Below are 22195 nucleotides of genomic sequence, written 5' to 3'. Positions count from 1 at the left end.
AGCAAGAAATATTTTTTATAATTTTTTAATTTTATTTTTTTATTGATAATCTCTTACATAAAAAATCACATTAAACTTTAAAAAGACTAGGCCCGAGAATTTTTCGTCGTAATATGAACTCGCCGTTAATTAGCAATGAAAACGAAGATGAAGAACTCGACGAAGGCCAGCCAAGCTGTTGCCAGTCGTTCGTAATTTCCTGAACTGAGGGCGGATGCTTGGCAAGCTGTGTGCGGAGTTCCTAGAGTTAACAGGACCTTATCGGAAGAATAAGACGGGGTTGTTTCCGTACATACAGCTCGGCCGGCTATGGTCCTCAGTTGTCTGGCATCGGACTGCGATGCTGTGTGAATCTGTCGGGATTCTCTGAGCCATCTGCGCAGCCATAAACTCAACCACGCAATTTCGCAGTCGCATTCGAGTGGGTTTCCGGATACTTGAAGTCCACCTGCAGAAAGAGCAAGTATTTATAATATATATATATATATATATATATATATATATATATATATAATATATATGGTATTTTTTAATAATTTTATAAACTTTAAATTAATAGTAATTATTTTCTTTCAAATTTCTTATTGCAATCTTACCAGCTACCATGTTGGTCCCAACAGTCTCCCAAGAAAGATTTCCATAAATTATCGACGGACTCAGTTCGTTGATATGATTGTTCCTTAGGTCCAATGTAAGTTGCGACAATCTTTTCGTTAACGATAGAAAAATATCTGATTGAAGTCTTTGAACGTGCGTGTCTTTAATTCTCAATATTAATTCGCCGCCTTCGATAGTGGAAAACGCTTCGGAAGAAATCAATTCAAGGTCGCTTCCGGTGATAGTCAATTCTCTCAACTGTTTTGTAAAGACATTTTGTATTTGATGTCTCAGCAAATGTTCCGTCACCTGAATCTCGACCGTTCGAAGAGGTAATCCGGACAACAAGTGACGCAGATGAAACCCATCTGCTTGAGGCCACGTTTGAATCCGCAGGTGCTTCAAATACTTCAAAGGTCGAAGACAATCTTTATCCACTAATCTGGTCCGATTTAAATTCCTTAAGTTTAATTTTTCTAATCTTGGATAACCCAAAAAGCTATCTTTCATCAGTTCCTGCAAAATCACGTAAACGCGTTATGTTTTCACGTCCTCAATTTTTTTAATAATGTCATTGAAAATACTTTTTTCCTTTTATTTTAATTTAATTTTACCTCGATAGGATTGCCAGATACGTCAAGTTCTCTCAACAAGTTCAATCTAACACCGGGCAATAATGTCAACGAGTTATTTACTAGCAAAAGGATCTTTAAACCTTCTAAATATTGAAACTGCTTGTCAGTGGTTTCATCAACATTGTTGATGGATAAATCCAAGATATTTAAATTCGTCAATGGCAGTAATGGTACGCTTCTAAGGCCGCAATTAGCCATGTAAAGTTGTCTAAGATTTGGCAAGTAATGAAACAGCTCTTTAAAATTTGCCTGAAGAATATTCTGAGACACGTTCAAGCTGAGTAATTTTCCCAAGGAGACGAATGAATTATCTGGCAGTATACTCAAACGATTTTGCGCGAGATTCAGAGATACCAGATGAGAAGTCGGAAAAGCAGTCGAGTCAAGATGATCCAAAAAGTTTTCCGCCATATTGAGATCTCTCAGAGTGTAGGCGACTTCTAAGAATGACGGCGACGGTACGACGGTGAATTTGTTATGACTGAGGTCGAGGATCTCCAATCTAGTACCCTCGAAAACGTCTCGCGGTAACGATCGAATCTTGTTGTTCAAGAGATTCAGGATCCTTAAACTTTTTAAGTTTCTAAATTGTTCGGTTGACAGCTGGACGATTTCATTTCCGCCAAGATCCAGCCGCTGTAGAGATTCTAAACCGTGGAAGGATTGTTTACGCAACGTGTCTATCTTGTTGTCACTTAGATCCAGAATTTCCAAATGGGGGAACGCGAATGTTCCTGTGAAACATATATACATATAATTGCTGAAGAATTTTATTGTCTTACAATTAATATATTCGATCAAAAATATACAGTTGCCAAGACTTCTTGAAGAAAAAAATATTGTTTGGATTTTTTTTTACCTGAATCAATTGTTGTGAGAAAATTGCTGCGCAGATTTAAACTTTTTAAATCGGGCGTTCCGTAAAACGTATCAGCTGACAAATGACTGATATTGTTAAATCCAAGATCCAATCTGGTGAGATTGTTCATCGTAGATCCCGAGTCGACGAACGCGATTGCATTATAGGAAACATTCAGAGCAAAGTCAGGGCCACCAATCTCCGCGATAGCACCCAAATCCAGCATAGTCAGCTTGTTGAATTCCAAGTGAAGAAAACGCAAACTGGACAAACCGTACAAAGAATTTCTCTCCATCTTCTGTATTCTGTTGTAAGCTAACGATATGGTAACCAGCTTCGGACAATCCATGATGGAGCCGGCTGTCAAGACTTTTATTCTATTACCGGTCAAATCGAGGGATAACAATTCAGTCAAATTATGAAAACTTGATTCTGGGATCGCCTCCAAAAAGTTATATCCTAGTTTGACGTCTCTTAATTCCGGATGTACACTTGAGAGGAATATCCTCTCAGGCAAGTAGTGCAGTCTGTTTGATTCCATGTTAATATAACGTAGTTGTTGGAAGGAATAAAAGGCAGTCGCCTCGATTGTCTGGAAATTGTTGTTATCTAATACTAGCCAACGAAGATTCGAGAGTGGTCTGAGCGCACGTTGAGGGAAAATATCTGTAGCGAAGGCGAAACTCAATTCGAGAATATCTAGGCTCTCCTCGATACCAACAAAGCAGTCATCATCGAGTTCCGTCAAGTGATTGAAGGATAAACTGAGCTCCTTTAATTTGCCTAAAAAATAATATTCTATTAAAGAGATAAATTCATATACATGCAATTATATAAGATATTTTTATAAACGGATTTATTGTTTTCCTTAATTAAATAATAAAAAAAGAGTAAAATTATAATTAAATTTAAGAATTTTAATCAAGTATAAATATTTAATATCAATATAATAGTAAGTATATATAAACAGCAAGTGACTTATGTTAGTCTGAATTAATGACTGTGATGTATATCGATTTTATTTCGAGTACGAGTAATGTACTTTCGCAATCGAATTACGGGCAACGCACCGGCTCCCTTGAAGGTCTCAGCTTTCAATTTCGTCAGGACATTGTTCCTGAGCAATAGGATCTCAAGGTCCTCGGCCCACTCGAAATCACCTGACTCTACGTGGGAGATCTTGTTGTAACCGAGATTCAGGTGCAGTAGCCTCTGGCATCTGTTTCAGAGATTGATTATCAGATACATCAAACTTTCTTCTCGCGCTATTAGAATTTTATATTATTAGCTCATACCCTGCTACGTAATTTATTTTGACATTTACAATCTATTATATAACACAAAAAACTTTTCAAACATGGATGTAATACAAGAACGTATATATCAATCGGCTACTTGCTTTTTGCATTTAACTCTTATACAGAATAATAAATTTATAATTTTTTTTTTAAATAATGATGAATTAATTTTTTATTCGTGATATATTTATGTCATGTATTTCTGCATTTTTAAAATTTAAAGTTATAATTAATTTAATGAATTATTAGATAAAAATATTAATGTAGATAAAAATATTTTTATATAAAATATATTTGCTAATCAACATTTTTGTCTTACTAAGGAGAGATAACATTTTTATATTTTTTATACAAATATGTATTTGTTATTTTTAATAATTATGTGTGTATATGCGCTCAGAAATTTTATTTATTGTATTACTGAAAAATATTATTTTTTTAAATTTAACATTATATTTAATTATGTTTTGGAATCAATTGTTGTGGAAATTACTTTTTCAAAATTATTAAAATTTGATTGAAGAATTAATTCCACATATAAAAATATTAAAAATTTAAAAATACCTGGACAAAGCAGCTACGGGCACTGCATCTAGACTGTTAGTCGCAAGAGAGAGGGCTTTCAGATGCTGTGCGAATTCTTGAAAAGCTTCACCGGAAATATTTTTAATCTCGTTGTTAGCCAAGTAAAGGTACGATAATGCTCTCAATCTACTGATTGCGTTTGGTACTGCCGGCAAATCGTTGTTTTCGAGGTTCAAATATTCGACAATATCTTCCAGACCGTAAAAGGCTTCGCTGTCAACATTTCTGATACTGTTTGATGACAAGTGGATTCTTCTCGTTTCGAGACGATAAAACATTCTGCCGGGCAATGAGGTCAATTTGTTTCCGGCGAGATTAAAATCTCTCACTTTTAAAGTGCGATTGCTCAAGGTGGGCGTCTTTATCCATTCGATGGAATTTTCGCTAACGTCGATCAATTCCAAACCGGAACTACGGAAATCCGGTAATTCCAGATATTTGAGATCATTTCCTCTCATATAAAGCCAAGTAAGTTCTTTCAAACCTCCTAAAGACTGCGGGAATTCTTTCAAGAGATTATTGTTGATGCTTAAGGTATGCATGTTCGGTGGCAAAGAATCCTCAGAGAGCTTGTCGATGTTATTACTGTCAAGATTCAACCATACCAGCGCGGCGAAACTTGAGAAGATTTTAGGTACTTCAGTGATTGAGTTATCTCCGAAGAATGAATTCGTCAAGCTCTCTTTGGTACGGCCCCAGTCGCCATCCAATGATGTTAGGTGATTGCTAATAATTAACAAATTTCTTGTCTACACGTATGTATAAAATATTTCTTATTTTATTATATCATTTTTTTTATTAAATTATATTTCTCTTGTAGAATTTAAAAAAAATGCTAGGCTTTAAATAAGAAGATATTAGAGAAATATAGAAAATTTGTAATTTTTATATAATATTATATAATATTTTCGAACAAGCTTTTATTCGTACCTGTGCATGTTAAGCCAATTTAATTTTCTTAAATCGCGGAAAACCTTGAAAGGCACATCCTCGAGAGCATTGTAGCTTAAGTCCAATGAACGTAGACTGTTCGTAACACCTCTTACAAGAAAAGTATTAATAATATTAATCTCTTAATCCTAGATTTCTTCAAAAAAGTAGCATTAATAAAAAAAAATTTTTAACATGCGGGTGATTTTATTAAAAATAATTTACGAACTATTAGAAAAAGTAAATATAAAACATAAGTTGTCTTGAACAAAAAATAATTATAGTTTATAATTTATTGTGCGTGTGTGTGAAATATATAGAATATCTGCGTATTATTCGTATTGTGTGTGCAAAGAAATTAAAAATATAATGGAGATTACACTTACAATAGAGATTTTTCACCTATGCTGGATAACCGATTGCTCATCAATCCCAGAGCTTCAACACCAGCGGAACTCGCAAGCGCGTCATTATCCAGCACTTGTATCCCGGAGCCAGCAATATCCAATTGTGCTACATAGCTTACTGACACATCTAAAACATTTTATGTAAGTTACGGTAAATTTGTTTAATTACATTTCTTAATTTATGCTAACATGTATTTTGATATGTGTATACATATATTGTAATATTACTATTATAACAAGAAAAAAATATAGACTTATAAAATAACACAAAAAATCTGATACTAACAAAATAGAAAATAATAATGAAAAAAATATATAATATGTATTTTTAAAATTAAATAATTAAAGGAAACTTATTTAGGAGTATTTATATAATATACGAAGATATTGATTTCGTACGTACCAGGAAATCGTGCGAATGGAACTCCCATACAGCTAATGTCCATTTTCGTGAAATCGTCATCATCATCCTGAACCCAACACATGCACATAGAGTTGAATGTGCAAGGAACATTATAACATTTTATCACTCCGGTCCAAAAAAGAAAGATTAATATATTTGTGAATTGATTCGCAAACGTCATCTATAAACACATGTATGAAAATCAAAATCTTTTTTAACGCAATAAATGCAAAAAATACTTATAACAATATGTATTAAAAATGCATTATATATAAAAATATGTTTTTCAGTTTATATAATAATTTGCATTAATATTTAAATACTATGTCTGAAATTTTTATTTAATTATTAATGTTTATAAAGAAAGTATTTAAAGATTTATTTAAAAAAATTTTTAATTTTTTGTATTAAATATCATTTGCTTTAAACCTACAGATCTATATTGTATAATTACTAATATATTTTTACAACATATCAATAACAATATACAGTTTATTTTATGTACAAAATCTTAATGTTATCATTATATTGTAGAATATCACGAAGTCATCGATAAAAATCTATTATTTTATCACAGACCTTGTTCAGGATTAAGCCCGGGTTACTTCCTGGAGTCCTCAGAAACTAACGTACATACGTCAGATTGGCTTCAAAGGCGAGAGATTCATTTCAAAAGAGCATCTGTGTTTTCAGGATATCTTCATAACTTCGTTGTTGATCCTGCCCGAGACCAGGAAGCAAACAAAACGCGTCGAGGAATCAGCTCGTAGACGACTTCCAAAGCGCAGGTGCCAATCTTTAGGGAGCGCAAGCGCATCTCCGGACGGACTTTATGGATCGAATACGGTACACAAGCCGCGATAATTTTGACGAAAACTTCGATATTCAAAATACATTGAATACTATATATGCCGATTTTTTAAATGAATAATTTATAAATTAATTGGCCACGGTAGAGTATATTTTCACCGTTCGTCACATATATTTTTATGTACCCGTCTTATACGCGCGTATAAAATTTCACAACTGTGTGTATTCGAGAGAAAGAGAAAGAAAGAGAAAAAGAGAGGAGAGAGAGAAAGGTAAAGGATTTCGATAAATATTTATATATCTTTGGCTAGATGTAAACTTTCTCTTATGTCTTATGTAAAGAAAACTTTCGGAAGAAATTGATTTTCCAAAGAACGTATATTTAATAAAAAATGATTCGCGATGTATCGATAGCAATCTATCGCACAATAACAAAGACGGAACTATATACATATAAGCTGGTTTCTTACATCTACAAAGAAGCTAATATATTTTCTCTCTCTTTCTCGTTCTCTGTCTCTCTCTTTCTCTTTATCGATGTGTGAAAAATGTCATTATTAACATATCATATACATTGTGTAATAAAATAATAATCTTCGCTCATCATAGCATTATTTGTGTATTAGAAAAGTACTATGAGCAATTTACACAAATACTAATAGGATTCCCAAAACTGAAAGTATCACCATCAGAAACTTCAGATAGGCTTTCATGATAAATATGTCTTTTCTAACTTCTTAGCATCATCCCTTTTCAAAATAAAAGGAGAAGGGGTCTAAAACATCCTGTATATATATATATATATATATATATATATATATGTAGGTATAAATTGTAACGTAACAAGTATATTTATGAGAATAAATGTTCATCTAAAAAATAAGTTAATAATGAAATTATTGTCAAATAATAATAAAATAATAATAACATTATTATTATCAATTGAGTGATTTATTATTTGATATTATATATTACAATTTACTTGTCAGTAATTTTCAATTCTTAACGTGTCCTTATATAAAATAAATATAATTATAAGATAATAATTATAGACTAATGATAATAAATTAAATATATTTGAATTCCAGATAAGAGAAGGAAAAAGAGTAATCTAATTGAGAGTTTAAAATAATCTAAAATTAGTAAACTGCGATAGTAATACGTGAGAGATCTGAAGATACAACGTCTTTATAATTCCAGGAATCGCAATAAAACAAGCAAGAAAGCTGAGGAAATATCCGAGCAAGAATGCACATTGAGCCATCAATGAAACTCGTTTCTCCGCAAAATTATACGAAACGGAATCCGGATTCCTGATAGGAGTCTGAATCGCACCTGCCAGGTGGACGAAAAGAGAGTTCAAAGGAGAGACAGAGAGAAACAGAATACGAATAAGCAGAAGGAAAAGGAGAATGCAACAGAGAAGAAGAGGAAGAAAAGAAGGAACACAAGCTTGTCAAAAAGTGAAAGGTTGTCTGTTCCCTCATGATCTGAATCGTCAGTAAAACCAATCTGTCTATCTCCCTTCTCTTTGTTCTGTCTTCCCTTCTTTCGCTCTTTCTTGCACAGTATCTCCCCCCGTGTGATCCAATATGAACGTTACTGGCACCAACACTCTTTCAGATATCCGACGACACCATCAATGCGCTGAACGCCGGCTCGATGATGCCCCGAGGATGATTTTCATTCAAGACTTCTCTCAGTAACATCGAGAGACGTTACCGCGGCAATTTCGCTCGTTGATACACGCGATAAAGTGAGTTTTCGTACGTTGAACTAAGGTCTCGTTCTCTTAAGTATCGAAAAAGGAGATAGGACTGTTATATAAAAATTAATTATCAGTTGTCGCCGGAGAATCTCGCTTAAGGAAACGTAATGGAAACATAATGGCAAGTTTTGCTTAAACTTCAATACTTTTAAAAGTGATAGTTTAAAAGTGAAATATTTTGCAAAGAAACAGATTGTTTTTTTTTTAATTGATGTAAGTTACTATTATTTCTTAACAAGGATTTTATAAAAAGACAGTCGCAGTGATTTGTATTTTATAGTCTCATAGTCTCAGAGTGAAAAGTCAGAAAGTATTCACGTTACTTGTGCATTTACCTGCGTTTCTCTGAATTTAATTTAAAAAAAATAATAATTAAAATAAAGCAAAATTTATAGTGCTGTGAGAACTTGGAGTCTCCATTTATTTTGAGACAAAATTTTATTTTATTTCTAACAATTTATTTTTATTTTGTTAATTTAAATTAAGATTTAAAGACAAAAATAAAAGCAAAAGGGATAATGTGTGTATTTCGACTAATTCTCTCTCTCTTAAATATTTAACATCCTGTTTTTATTATTATATTTTTATCTTAAAATAACACGTATACAAATTATTAGCATTGATTTTTTTATCATCATTTCTTCGTTAAACTATATTTAACTTAATATTTTACAAATTAATTATAATTATATATATTTAAAAATAATTATAATATCTCTTATATAATTTTGTATATCTTATATAATCTTATATAACCTTATATAATCTTGAGTGTTTATAGATTTGATATTACCTTTGAACTTTAATACAACGAAAATTTATAAATATAACCTTCCATTCACATATACGACTGACTCATTAAATCATTTGTGTTCCAAACAAGAGCGAAGAATAAAGCAAGCGAGAAATGTCAGGAATCTTGTTGATCTCGTGATGAATTGCCAAAGCGGCTGTGATCTCATTTCTTCGGTCGCACCTTCGTTCTTCGCAATCCTACCTGTCACGAATAATATTTTAATATGGAAGAGAATATCAGTTGTATGGAGGAAGAATGCCTGATCGAGAAGAGGAGAAGCGTCATTCTAAAGGAATGCAAGGAAATTCTACAGGAAGAAGGATCTGGACGCTACAGCAAGGAAGCTTTCAGAAGACTCTTCCAAGGTCAGGTACGCATATTCTACCTTATTGTTAGTTGGAATAAAAACTAGATAAAAGTACTAACAGGTATCATATAATAAAATAATGACTTGAGTAAAATTAATTATATTATGTTTATTTTTATTTTTTTCGGTTTTATTGACGAGCTTAGAAATAAGTATGCACATGACATTTAAGAGAAATTTAAAGACTAGAGAAATACAATAGTTTTTACAAAATTGCATTATAAAATATATATAAAAAATATGTATATACATATATAAAAAAATTATGTATTTTAAAAAATTTGAGTTTGCCCAAACATAAATAAATTTCATATAAATGCAGGTAAAATGACGATATTTTGTTTGGAATGCATAAAAATGTTGGATAAAATTGTTACGAATTCTCTCTGAGATGATGAGAAGAAACAGAAATGTCGCTTTCATTCATAAAATACGAGGCTTGTATGTAGTAATTTCAGTTTTATGTGACACGGATTAATTTTATGATGGGTTTTTCGATGATTTCGAAACGTCTCGATTAAAATACACGCATCGTACAAATAAGTAGAACATGATTTCGTAGGAAGAAATTGCGATAACACATAAAAGAATATCGTAACTTATGAGAAGGTAATTATTACGAAATGCAAAAATTATTAAATTAAAAAGCTGAAGATTCACGTGGGACAGCGACAAAGAAAATACGGTCAAGTAATTCAAATCGTCTGCTGACATTATATATGCATGATTGCAAAAACGTTGCTTTCATATACACACTTAATCTTGGTTTAATTGACTAGACATTCGTGAATAAAATTTCTGCTAAACGCAATTATTTGTAGGCAAAGCATAAGATATTTTTACGGGACAGTAATTAAATAAAATGTCACAAAAAGATAATTGACATCTTTTGTTCGCCGTAGATTTTCGAGAAAGTTTTTATATAAAAGCGGACATTACAAAAAGTTAGCTGCATCAACAACTAAATTATAATACATTATCTTGTCACAAACAAAATAATTATCTTGAAGTCTAAACTTCGATTTGCATTTATAATACAATGCTGTAAATAACATAATTAAGCTTTTAATAAAATAATACAATTTTACAACAAAAAATATAGCATTCTCGTTCTGGTGTTTTTTTTAATGACCATGAGAAATTGCAATTATTGTAATTATTGGCTCGCCATCTCACTTTCTTTCGTGAAGAAAAAGAAGGCTCATGTGGCACTAGATGTGAAACCTTGATATTACGTCACTCAGAGATATTGGCTTGTCGAGCAATTTTGGTTCTTTTGAAAAAGTAGTTTTACAATTGGCTTTTATCTGATTATGTTTAAATAACAAGATAGTATAAATATTAATTAAAAATAGATATAATTAATTAACAATTATAATTATCTATTACTATTTATATTATAATTTTATACTATCTATATTTTAATTTTATATTACTATTATATGTATTTTTTAAAAGATGTCGGCGAATTAATTAATACAAGAATGCAAGACTGGTTTAGAGAATATGCATAGTGGAAAAGTACAACTCGGATTTACACTAGTTTTAATATTTTTATCCCAAAATTATATTTGATATTTTCAAATCAATTTCTGAAAAATAATTTTTAGATAGTTTTTTGTACATCTTCCTGGTAATATTTTAAAATGCTTATAAGAAATTGCAATTATTGTAATAAATATGTATAAGATAAAAGTATCTATAGTTCTAGGATTTATATTTTTCAATGAAAAAAATAGTTCTCTTTTCTCCGATTGTTATTGCAACACAGGCACGAAAGAAAAAAATAGAGCGAAACTCGATTCACACATCAGTATACTCTATGATCATGATCGTTCAACCAGTCAATCATTTCACACTCCGAAAAAAGCGCTACCATTATACCGTATTTATGTATGGTTATGCAATACTGCTTGACAAATGCGGCGTTGGCTTGTCACCTATATCGGAACACGAAATTTTAATGCTATCGTTTAAGAAGCTTTGATGTCTTTATTTATAAAAAAATTATTACAAGACCGCGGACAGACATATACATATATATATATATATATATATATATATATATTGCTTTCTCATTTAAAGATTATATTTTGAAATATTTATTATACGAAATTGACGTGGCTCCGGGATAAAGTTTAAATTCGTTGATGCAGTGTCATTTATAAGAAGATCTTGCCAAATAAGGAAAGCTACGACAACGACATAGGCAACGAGATTTCCTTATCGGAGCTAAAATATTTTTGGCTAAGATTTGCAATCTCGAGCCATTTAGTACAATCGTCTTGTAAGATCGTGCTCGGCAATGAATCCAGGTTTAAGAATCCGCGTAAGAAAAGGAGACCCGAGGCGGCGGTGACGATACGATCGAAGGAAACGAGGGTCTCTATCGAGGGCCCCCCGGTTTTCGATCAAGGTGGCCGATCGCTCCGGGCAGAAGGCCTTGATGCCCCGAGTGTCTCCCGGTCGCTTGGGACCGATCGATCGTTCGTCGAGACCAATAGTAGAACGTAACATCTCGGCTGGGGCCGACACCTCGTTTACTAAACCATCCATTAACCCTTTAACTGCCATTGGCATTAATTGCCAATGCGCCATCAACTGTCATTATCGATCAAACGTCATTAAATATCGATTTACATTATTAAAACGTTAAGGTTTCTTTCAATATTCAAATTTAATCGAACGAGAAACGTAAATAAAAGATTTAGAACAATTAATTAAAATTAATATAATAAATTTAATTCAATAAAAAAGATTTACTTTTTTTGCAATTTGATTAGATAATTCTAATTTGATGCTTTTGATGCTATTGAGTAAATATTAAAATATACATTGATATTATTGTAAAAAATGTTAAACATTGGTCATGTGTAAATAATATTAGTTTTATATTATAAAATGTATATCTGTCTAAATATCATATACATATGCATGATTATATTAAGTGCATTCATTAAACGTTAACAGATGGTAAAACTACATATGTTTTATACATTCTTCTAACATTATTAATGTTTTTTTTCAATCAAGAATTTTTATTCAAAATTATATTTTAAAAGTGATTATGTTGTCACATCAAACCTATGTAATTACTATGATTGATTATTATCTTCTCTGCTGCCTTTGTGGTATGTGCAAAAAATAGAAATTAAGAATGATTGATAGGATATAAAACCAGATATTCCTTTCTCGCATCGCTTATTTTAGCAACCGCAAGACGTAAATTAGTCATAGCATTGTATTTGCAATGTGAATCTTCATTCTCCCTAGCTGCATAGATAAGATATTAACATTTTTATTTGAATGCTATATATTTAATTCAATTTGTTTTGTTCATCCTTTCTAAAAAATTTTAAAAGCACTATTTATATTAAAAATGTATAAAATATATTTTTGTATTTAATTTTCTAAACTCAATTTCTTATTTTTGAACGAATATTTTTCCACAACTTAAATCGTCTTTTGACTTTTATTTTGTATTAGCCTTCTATCTCTAAATTAGTATAAAATGGATCTTGAATCACGTTCTTTGTAATTAACATTACAATTAAATTCCTTTTCAAGCAAAGTCTATTTTGAATTTAAATAAACCGTAAATTTGTCAGAGTAAAAAAACGTTTAAAGGCTCTGTCATTAAGTCTGTGAATAATGGTTCAGGTGCAACCTGCATATATCACATTCACTAACTCATGAGATTGGGACATGTTTCTGGATCTTGCACCGAGGGAGCATGCAGCGTAATCTGTCATGACATTGACCCATTTCTTAACGATCGAGAGTGAAATACACACGTGTTTGTATAGCCCGTCATCGACATCCGATGGTGATCGATATGTGTCATATCGATGCTAAAGTTGACGCCGTCATATATACACCTGAGGCTAGAATTTTAATAAATAGGTTTTCATTATCACACATTAACTTTGCCCTAGATATACCTTACATATAGAGATATATAAGAGATATATTTAAAATAATTTGCATTCAAATATGCGGTCTTTGAAATGGTCTATATGTATATTAATGTATCTACATTTTCTTATTTAGATGACAGATAAGTATATGTATACTGGAACACTTACAAGTGTAGTACTGTTACTCTTTTTTAATAAAAAAATTTGCTAAAAAAAATTAAAACTTTCTCAGAAATTACACTATTTCTCTTTTTTTTATTACATCCATAATCTTTAATAAAATTTTTTAAATTACATATTCTATTATATATGTGTACTATATACATTATATGTGCATTTATTAATATACTATAATACTATATATTAATTAAATTTATATGTATTTTTAATAAAAATTAATTGACAAAGCGTATTACATTTTTAAATATTTTATTTTGAATATAATGTAAAGATAATAAATTGTTTAATATTGTTCAAAAATTTTATAATGGATAAATTAACATTTGCATGCTACTTATGAGATTCATATTTTCTAGGTGTTTCTTGGAAAATTATTTATACTATTTGATCAAGATCGTGATGAGTTACTGAAGCAGGAAGAATGGATCGAATTCCTCAAAGGAAGGCTGACGTAAGAATCATTTTTTGTTATTAATATGCTAATGAACATTTCCGCGTGTATTTTCATGAATGGTAATTTTTCAATAATATTTTAGATATACTCCTAGTTAAGATATATTTCTATATACTAAAAATATGTATATTTTATATTTGTTTAATTATTTCTATTAATTTATTAGAAACGAGAAGCAAAATTATTTTGTCGATCAGATCGAAAGTGTGGCATATGTACTATGCGGAGAGAATCCAGTAAACTTCTTCAATTTTCAGCAGATTTTTTATACCAAAGGAGTAAGTTGTGTTATTTTTATATATTTGAAATAGACGTAAAAAAATTAAAATTAATACTCATTTATGTAAATAATTGTTAAATTAGAGCAAGATAATGAAGTAAAACAAGAAATTTTTATTTATAGTAACACTTTGTTTCTAGACTAATTTATGTGATACATCCGTTTACGGTTATTTATCTTTATATTAGAAGAAATAAAATTTTTTTCTCAATCCGTATTAAATTTTAAATTTTACGTTAGAAAGATCTTACTTATATTTTTATTTTATAAATTATTATTATTTCATTTATACAGAAATATTCTTTTATAGTATGTGAAAAAGTTGTATTATAATAAAACTATGGCTATGTAAATATCAGTTACAGTATTAGTTAACAGGTAAAATGTCGCAATTATCTGTACAGACAATATAATTAAACTAATTAATTAATTAATTAATACAGATTAATACAAACGTAACAAATGATCGAAGAAAATTAATTTATTATTGTCGTGAGAAAAAATTATTATTGCGTAAAAAAAGATATGAGAAAACGGCGAAGAAACACAGTTTAGAATGCTAATTTTTTAAAAATAGCTAGTCGTAAAGGTGCGATTACAGCGTATATGTACTTTGTTAGGCATGTTTACAAAGATACATTTACAGAGATACCTTATCCATGTCATTTTTTAGAGACCATTGTCAAAAATATACTAACAATAAATCAGTAATATAATACATATACATTTTTTTCGTATACGTGTAATTTCGCGTGCATTCTTTGAAAATACACAAGAAAAATTTCTCCCACAAGTTCTCAGAAGAGAGACAGTTAAATTACCAGTATGCTTAAGGCTACAAGTTAAAAAGCTGTGCCGTTTGTCAGCTCTTCGATTTTTCGAGAAGCAAATTCAAGAAACATAAACGTTTTGCATCAGATACATTCGATTTAAAAGTACCTTTCACATGTTACAGATCGTGGATAAACTGTTCCGTTTAATCGATCAAGAGAACTCAGGATACGTAACGACAACTCAAATTATGGAGTTTATATCTGGCGTGAGTAATACCAGGTAATATATAAAATTATATAAATTATAGAGATGTATTGTCCTTGCTTTTTACGATATTAAATATTCTTTCTTCTTAAGATTTGTAATTTCGTAGCTTTTAATTGTTGTGTATTAATCGACTAAATATTTTTTGTCAGACCACGTGCTGGCTTTGATAAAGGAAATCTCGAATGGCTTGAAAAGATATTTAAACAGACTGTTGGGAATGAGAGGGAAATACGGCGCGAAGAATTCAAGACAATTGTTACTTCGAAGAACGTAGGCAGGAAGCATGAGTATTATTTATTTCAAACGCGCAGATATCTATAATTTTGACTTATTTTTTTTAAATATCCTAATTACATTTTTTTTCTCATTTCTAGTGTTTTATTTATTTATTATAGATTTTCTATTGATATAATCCATCATGCAAACAAGATTCATACATCGAGAGCATAAAATTTTCTATTATAATGAGAACAGTATTAATTTCATTCAATGAGAGATACATAAATCAAGTAATATTTATCTTAATTAATTTTTAGCCATTCTTCACCGAAAGAGTCTTTCAAATATTTGACAGAGACAATTCTGGAACCATATCGCTTCAAGAATTTCTGGATGCTATGCATCAATTTGCTGGAAAGTCTCCGGACGATAAGATTAGGTTTCTCTTTAAAGTTTATGATATCGATGGTAATATTTATGATTATAAATGATTTATTTACGTAAAATATTTATGAATCTTGGCATCAAAAGACTTGCAAAAAACTAGATTGCTTAAAAATTAGGAAATTATTCTTTTTAGATTTTAAGATATTTTACTTTATATATAAATTGTTTTTATTATTCCATATTTTGTCATAAATAATAAAAGGCGATGGATTGATACAACTTCGCGAACTGGAACATGTGATGAGAGCTTGTATGGAAGAGAATGGAATGAAATTCAGCGACGAGCAAATCGAAGATCTAACAATTGCACTCTTTGAAGATGCTGATCAGGATAACAGAGGAGCGATCACCTTTGAAGCTTTAAAAAGGCAGTTAGAGAAGCATGATGGTCTGTTGGAAAACCTCTCGATCAGGTGAGATGGAGAATTATAAGAAATATATAAATAAATGTATAATTAAGTTAAAAAGTTGAAAAACATAATAGATACTTTTAAGAAAGGTTTATTCAGTTTATTATTTGTATTCATTTTTATTTTATAAAATTTACTGATTATTGAAACGTTGTTTCAATTATAACAATAAATTTTAAATCAATTGCAGCATAGATCGATGGCTAGTACCACCGCAACCAAAACCGAAACGAAAATCTATTTTGGGAATGTTTTCGTCCCTTCGCCCGTATCAACTTACAAAGCCATACATGAAAAACAATTACGTCTACATCGCTTTTATTTCGATATTTGTCCTCATCAACGTGGTTCTGTTTATCTCTCGTCTTTATGAATACCGAAATTTTAATGGTTACGTGATGATCGCTCGTGCATGTGGTAAAAAAAATATAATATGTACACATAAGAATATATAACAATCTAAAGTTTATTTATTTTAGATGCGTAAATGTAATACATTTATCCTAACAACTTGTTTATACATAAATACTAATTTTGTAATAAGTGTAGTCATTATTTGCAAGCAAGTAATTGGCTATTTAATATTAAACTAAATTTCTGTTGACATTTTTAAAAGAGAGAATAATGTAAAAAAAATCTAGGACTAAACTGATTTTGCAAAATTTTATTTTAGGACAATGTTTGAACTTTGTCTGCACATTTACCCTGGTCCTCATGCTGCGTCAATGCATCACGTTTCTGCGGACGCACGGTTTTAACTCTGTACTGCCTCTAGATGACCACATATATCTTCATAAAATGATAGGGATATTGATTGGAATCTTTAGCATTGTACACACTTTGATGCATCTTATTTATTGCGGTATATTCAATAAGTTTTTTAATTAATTATCATCTAACTTGGAATTTAAAAAGTTTATTTTTTCTCAAAAAAATAAACCGAAATTACGGTTTATCTTATCTTATATATTTAACTATAATAAAATTATAATTAATAACAATTATACCTAATTACGTATTATTTTTATATAGGTACGGTGATTATAAAAGATGAAAAAATGAATAGTGGGAACTACACGATGTCCGAATGGTTATTAACGAGTCGACCTGGATATTTTGGTTTGGTGGCAGGCAGTGCGTATCCTACTGGAGTAATTCTGCTTATTATACTTGTCGTTATGACGGTTTGTTCCATGGCATTTGTACGACGTGGAGGCTGTTTTGAGGTACTATTATTTTATACTATATGTTTATTTTTTTATTCTAAAATTTTAATTCGTTAAAATTTATTTATTCAAAAATTTTAATTTGTTTAATTTGATCGATATTTTACAAAAATTTCGTAATTATTTATCTATAACACAGATATTTTATTGGTCTCATCTGCTGTACATACCATTCTGGATTTTATTAATCTTTCATGGCCCAAATTATTGGAAATGGTTTGTCGTCCCGGGCGTAATATACTTGATAGAAAAAATTCGTCGATTGATATGGTTACGTTCGCAGCGTGGCAAGACGTACATTAGTTCCGGCCTCTTGTTGCCTTCGAAGGTGACTCACTTAGTCATCAAAAGGCCACCTCATTTCCACTTTCACCCTGGCGATTATGTATTTGTTAATATTCCGGTAATAGCAAGATATGAATGGCATCCTTTTACCATTAGCAGTGCTCCAGAACAAGAAGGTAAGCTGTAAGCAGAATACATGATGTAACAACTAAAATGTACGATTCACTCTCTCTCTTTCTCTCTTTCTCTTTCTTATCAATATATTAAATTCTACAATTATATGCAATTTTTATTTATTTTACTTTATTCTCGTATTTAAATTTCATTATTGAAATATTTTTAACATGCAGATTATGCTCTTTATTACTAATAGAAAAAACAAATTTATTTAAACACAATAATTATAAACTCAATATTTAATATTTTTGTACAGATTACATGTGGTTGCACATTCGTGCAGTCGGTGAATGGACCAATAGTCTGTATTCATACTTTGAAAAAGAGCAAATAAAGCTGCATCGCGGCGATATCTTACTTACTGTCAAAAATTGCGATAATACGAATGCTCCTCGAAAAAAATCGTAAGTTTGCCGATTTAAACATATTTATACAAAGATCACATAGAAATAACATTTGCGCATAAAACACAATATGCAAAAGTAATTATTTCTAATAATTAAATTGTCATGCTATTAATAAATAATTGATTATCGCATGTCGTATAACTGTCTATCTTTCATTATATAGATTTCTCAGTGGCAAGAAACCACCACTTATTACGAGACAGAAACCTTCAACAGAGTCGGTAGCTTATACTCATGGTCTTGATAACCCTACGTTTGTATCTGATGTAACGAAGATCACCATATTACATTCACCTACTAGTGATCAATCTGCATACTTAAAAACTCCAGAAAGTAAGATTTACATACTTAAATGATAATTAATATTTTTATTATATATTTTATTATATATATATTGTTTTTCTAAGAAACATAATACTATCAAGATTAATCATATTAATAAAAATGTTAATCGTGTTAATAAAAAGTCACATTATTATTAATAACAATAGTATGTAATAAGATATATATATAATAAAATTAATATTAAATTAATATTAAATTACACAAAAATTTAATTAAAATGTATTGATCAATTTAATATAGATACAATGGAATTAAATGAAAAATGGACGGATACGTCTGCGAGAAGAGACAGGAGACTCCATCGATTACTTCTTGGTAGCAAAATGCCGCTTGAAAAATCACGCTCGATGCCCGATATACAGACAAAGAATAAGAAAAAAGAACGACTTAGGGCGTGAGTAGATTTATAACATGTAAAAATATTTATTCATCTTTGAAAAGTTACTTTTCTTATCTTGTTATTTCTTTATCATTACGATTAATTCTACAAATATTTTATTAAATCGATATCGTTACTACAATTATAATGATCTCTAAAAGTATGCATTTTTCTGAAAGCTTTTTATATATGTATATGTATATTATATATGTATTATATATGTATATGATGTATATATATGTATGATATTTGTGTAGACTTCGTGATTACATGAGATCAGAGTCGGAGAGAAGTTTCGATGAGTGTCAGTTGAAACGTGCTCGGTTGAAGTCATTGGGTTTAGCTTATTTGAGTCCGCAGAATAAATCATTGGCTCAAAGCTTCCGGTACATGAGAACGAAACCGACTATTATTGCTTTTAAAACACCCAGTCTTGAAACTTGCGATTACGAACTCGATACTTCATCGACTTCTGGTAAGTGTTGTGGAGTTAAACATTATAATATTGATTTGAAGACGTATTACTTAAAAGAAAAAAAACTTCTTGAAATATAATAGAATACAATAACGATATTCTATAACAACAATAATTATAAAAAAATTAATTAATTAGGCTAATTAAATAATAATCCATTAAGAACGATTTAAAATGTATCTTTTATGCGTGTTTACATATCGTTATTATAAAAATAATTTAAGATGCAACTTTTTATATAATATTTTTATTTGTTACATGTGTTTATATAGTATCAAATGCAAATGCGAGTGGAAATGAAATGACGTCTACACCTGCAATGGCTATGCAGATTGCGGCAGAAGAAGGAAGATTGAGGAAAGCTTTTAACGAAACTATGGATAGTTTAGAGAGTCTAGATTTGAAATTCGAAAGTTCTTCTCACACATCCATAAATTATCCCGTAGGAAAACCATTGGAGGTAAAGATCTTGTTCTAATTTTTCTATAGCTTTTACGCGATATTTCCGTCAAGTTTAATATGATTTTAATTAATAACTATAATTTTGTTTCGTCATTGCAGATCTTCTTAGATGGTCCTTATGGCGCACCGTCGAGCCATATCTTTCGTGCGCAACATGCCGTTTTAATTGGCACAGGAATCGGAGTCACACCCTTCGCTTCTATTCTACAATCAATTATGCATCGATACTGGAAAGCGAGGCATACTTGTCCAAGGTGCTCATTTTCCTGGGCCAGTGAAATTCCACCCACTGTAATGAATTTACGAAAGGTAAATACACACATTTAGATTTCAAATTCTACATTTTATCATCCTTAAAAAAGATGATAATATAACGCAATTATGTAATAAACAAATATGTGTACAGCAAATCTCGAAATTGTATTACTGAAATATATCAGAAAAGATGTAATTATTTAATCATATATTTACATTATCATCATATTTTTTATTCGTTCATATTCCTTGTATAAAGTTTTTAAATTTGAGAAAATATTCTAGGTGGACTTCTTTTGGATTAATCGCGATCAACGTTCGTTTGAATGGTTCGTTAACTTGCTATCACAACTCGAAATGGAACAGGCCGAGTTAGGTATTACCATGGAACGGTTTCTGGAGATGCATATGTACATCACAAGCGCATTGCAAAAGAGCGACATGAAAGCAGTCGGCTTGCAATTAGCGCTGGATCTTCTGCACGAAAAGGTCAGAGATTATCATAATTATTTTGGAAATTTATAAGTGATTAAATCACAAATGTATACTAGTAATATTTAAATAAATGACAAAAGTTAATTTATTTTAATTTTGATTATTATTATATTATTTCTCATTATTTAATTAGGAGAAACGAGATCTTATCACAGGCTTGAAAACTAGAACAAACGGGGGTCGTCCTAATTGGGATAAAGTTTTCAAGCAGCTGCAAGATAAGAAAAAGGGAAAAATTACAGTTTTTTATTGTGGGCCGCCACAGCTCGCTAGAATTCTTCGGTACAAATGCGATCAGTTTGGATTTTGCTTTAGAAAGGAATCTTTCTGATATTTCAGAGAAAAAAAGGAATTCGACAATTTTAGTAATGGTTCGCCATTATCAGATACTTTTTATATTATTTTTATGAATTATAATTATGTATAATAATTGTATTTTAATAAATTATTTTTCGTGATTTTAATATATATACTCACGAATAATTTTTTGATCACAGTTTGAATTTAAAACTTCTGTTCAATATTTATCATTTTACGTAATTAACAATGATTTTGCTCATTATTAATTCTATTTTCTAATTTTTAATGTATCTTAATCAACATCCTGCATCATTCTAGTCATCTCGTGCAAAATCCAAATAGTCATCAAAATGAGCAGAAAATGCATCTGTCGTTCTGTCATAATTTAATAAAATTAATTTTCTATTAGTTCTCTCGTTTTACATCGTTGAAAAAGAAAATTGTCGATATCTTCTGTTTATATCATTTTCTCAGATTATAAATTTTAAATTAAATTATATTAAATTATGTGAATAAAATTAAACATTTTTGTGTGTGTGAGAGAGACTGAAGTTTTACACATATTTCTAAATCAAGAGTTTTATTATAGTATTAGGTGCCAATTTCGTGCCATTGATAAAAATAAAACAATGAAATATCATTGATATAAACGTGAAAAATGCATTGAATATAGAAAATATAAGGAAGGAGCATATTGCGATTCTAGGTTATCAATAATCAGACTGGATCTAATTTTATTACATATAATGAAGTCATAACAAAATTATAACTGAAGTTATTAGAAGCAAAGCAGTGATGGTATACTTATTTATTGACGGCTGCCAGTTTGATTTCTTTATAAAAATTATTTATTTTTCTCTTTATATAATGAATGCTTCGGAAAATTAAAGATTAGAAATGTATTAATATATTTATTAGAAGCATAATATATAATGTATTATTAGAGATATAATAATTAATAATTATAATTATTAATAATAATAAAT

The 22195-nt window shown here is 30.1% G+C and overlaps 2 protein-coding genes across 4 annotated transcripts; one reads left to right on the top strand and one right to left on the bottom strand.

The window, feature by feature from the left end:
• Positions 1-55: 55 nt before the first annotated feature.
• LOC140665730 (uncharacterized) lies at positions 56-6504 on the bottom strand. 2 transcript variants are annotated; one of them, XM_072892194.1, is made up of 10 exons: positions 6294-6504; positions 5715-5895; positions 5291-5438; positions 4905-5015; positions 3954-4700; positions 3162-3310; positions 2092-2874; positions 1212-1966; positions 597-1113; positions 56-448 (listed from the first exon to the last, which is right to left on the bottom strand). In XM_072892194.1, the coding sequence occupies exons 2-10, from the start codon at positions 5893-5895 to the stop codon at positions 126-128; spliced, it is 3714 nt and encodes a 1237-aa protein (XP_072748295.1). In that variant the 5' UTR covers positions 6294-6504; the 3' UTR covers positions 56-125. The 2 variants fall into 2 exon arrangements, with proteins under 2 accessions (XP_072748295.1, XP_072748296.1); XM_072892195.1 differs by lacking the exons at positions 5715-5895; positions 6294-6504 and having other exon boundaries at positions 4905-5013; positions 5291-5426.
• A 1643-nt stretch (positions 6505-8147) lies between these two features.
• Nox (NADPH oxidase) lies at positions 8148-21311 on the top strand. 2 transcript variants are annotated; one of them, XM_072892767.1, is made up of 20 exons: positions 8148-8280; positions 9176-9458; positions 13909-14003; positions 14173-14284; positions 15242-15339; positions 15477-15597; positions 15864-16014; positions 16196-16406; positions 16594-16820; positions 17077-17265; positions 17436-17629; positions 17769-18090; positions 18348-18495; positions 18662-18831; positions 19084-19237; positions 19480-19697; positions 19970-20157; positions 20259-20468; positions 20700-20903; positions 21043-21311. In XM_072892767.1, exons 2-20 carry the CDS (start codon positions 9312-9314, stop codon positions 21238-21240), a joined length of 3357 nt encoding a protein of 1118 aa, XP_072748868.1. In that variant the 5' UTR covers positions 8148-8280; positions 9176-9311; the 3' UTR covers positions 21241-21311. The 2 variants fall into 2 exon arrangements, with proteins under 2 accessions (XP_072748868.1, XP_072748867.1); XM_072892766.1 differs by having other exon boundaries at positions 8148-8413.
• The last annotated feature ends 884 nt before the right edge of the window (positions 21312-22195 follow it).

The sequence above is a fragment of the Anoplolepis gracilipes genome, chromosome 5 (assembly GCF_047496725.1).
Source record: "Anoplolepis gracilipes chromosome 5, ASM4749672v1, whole genome shotgun sequence".
Lineage (NCBI taxonomy): Eukaryota > Metazoa > Arthropoda > Insecta > Hymenoptera > Formicidae > Anoplolepis > Anoplolepis gracilipes.
Note: the sequence above shows the minus strand (reverse complement) of the source record. Positions and strands in the feature narration are given on the sequence as shown.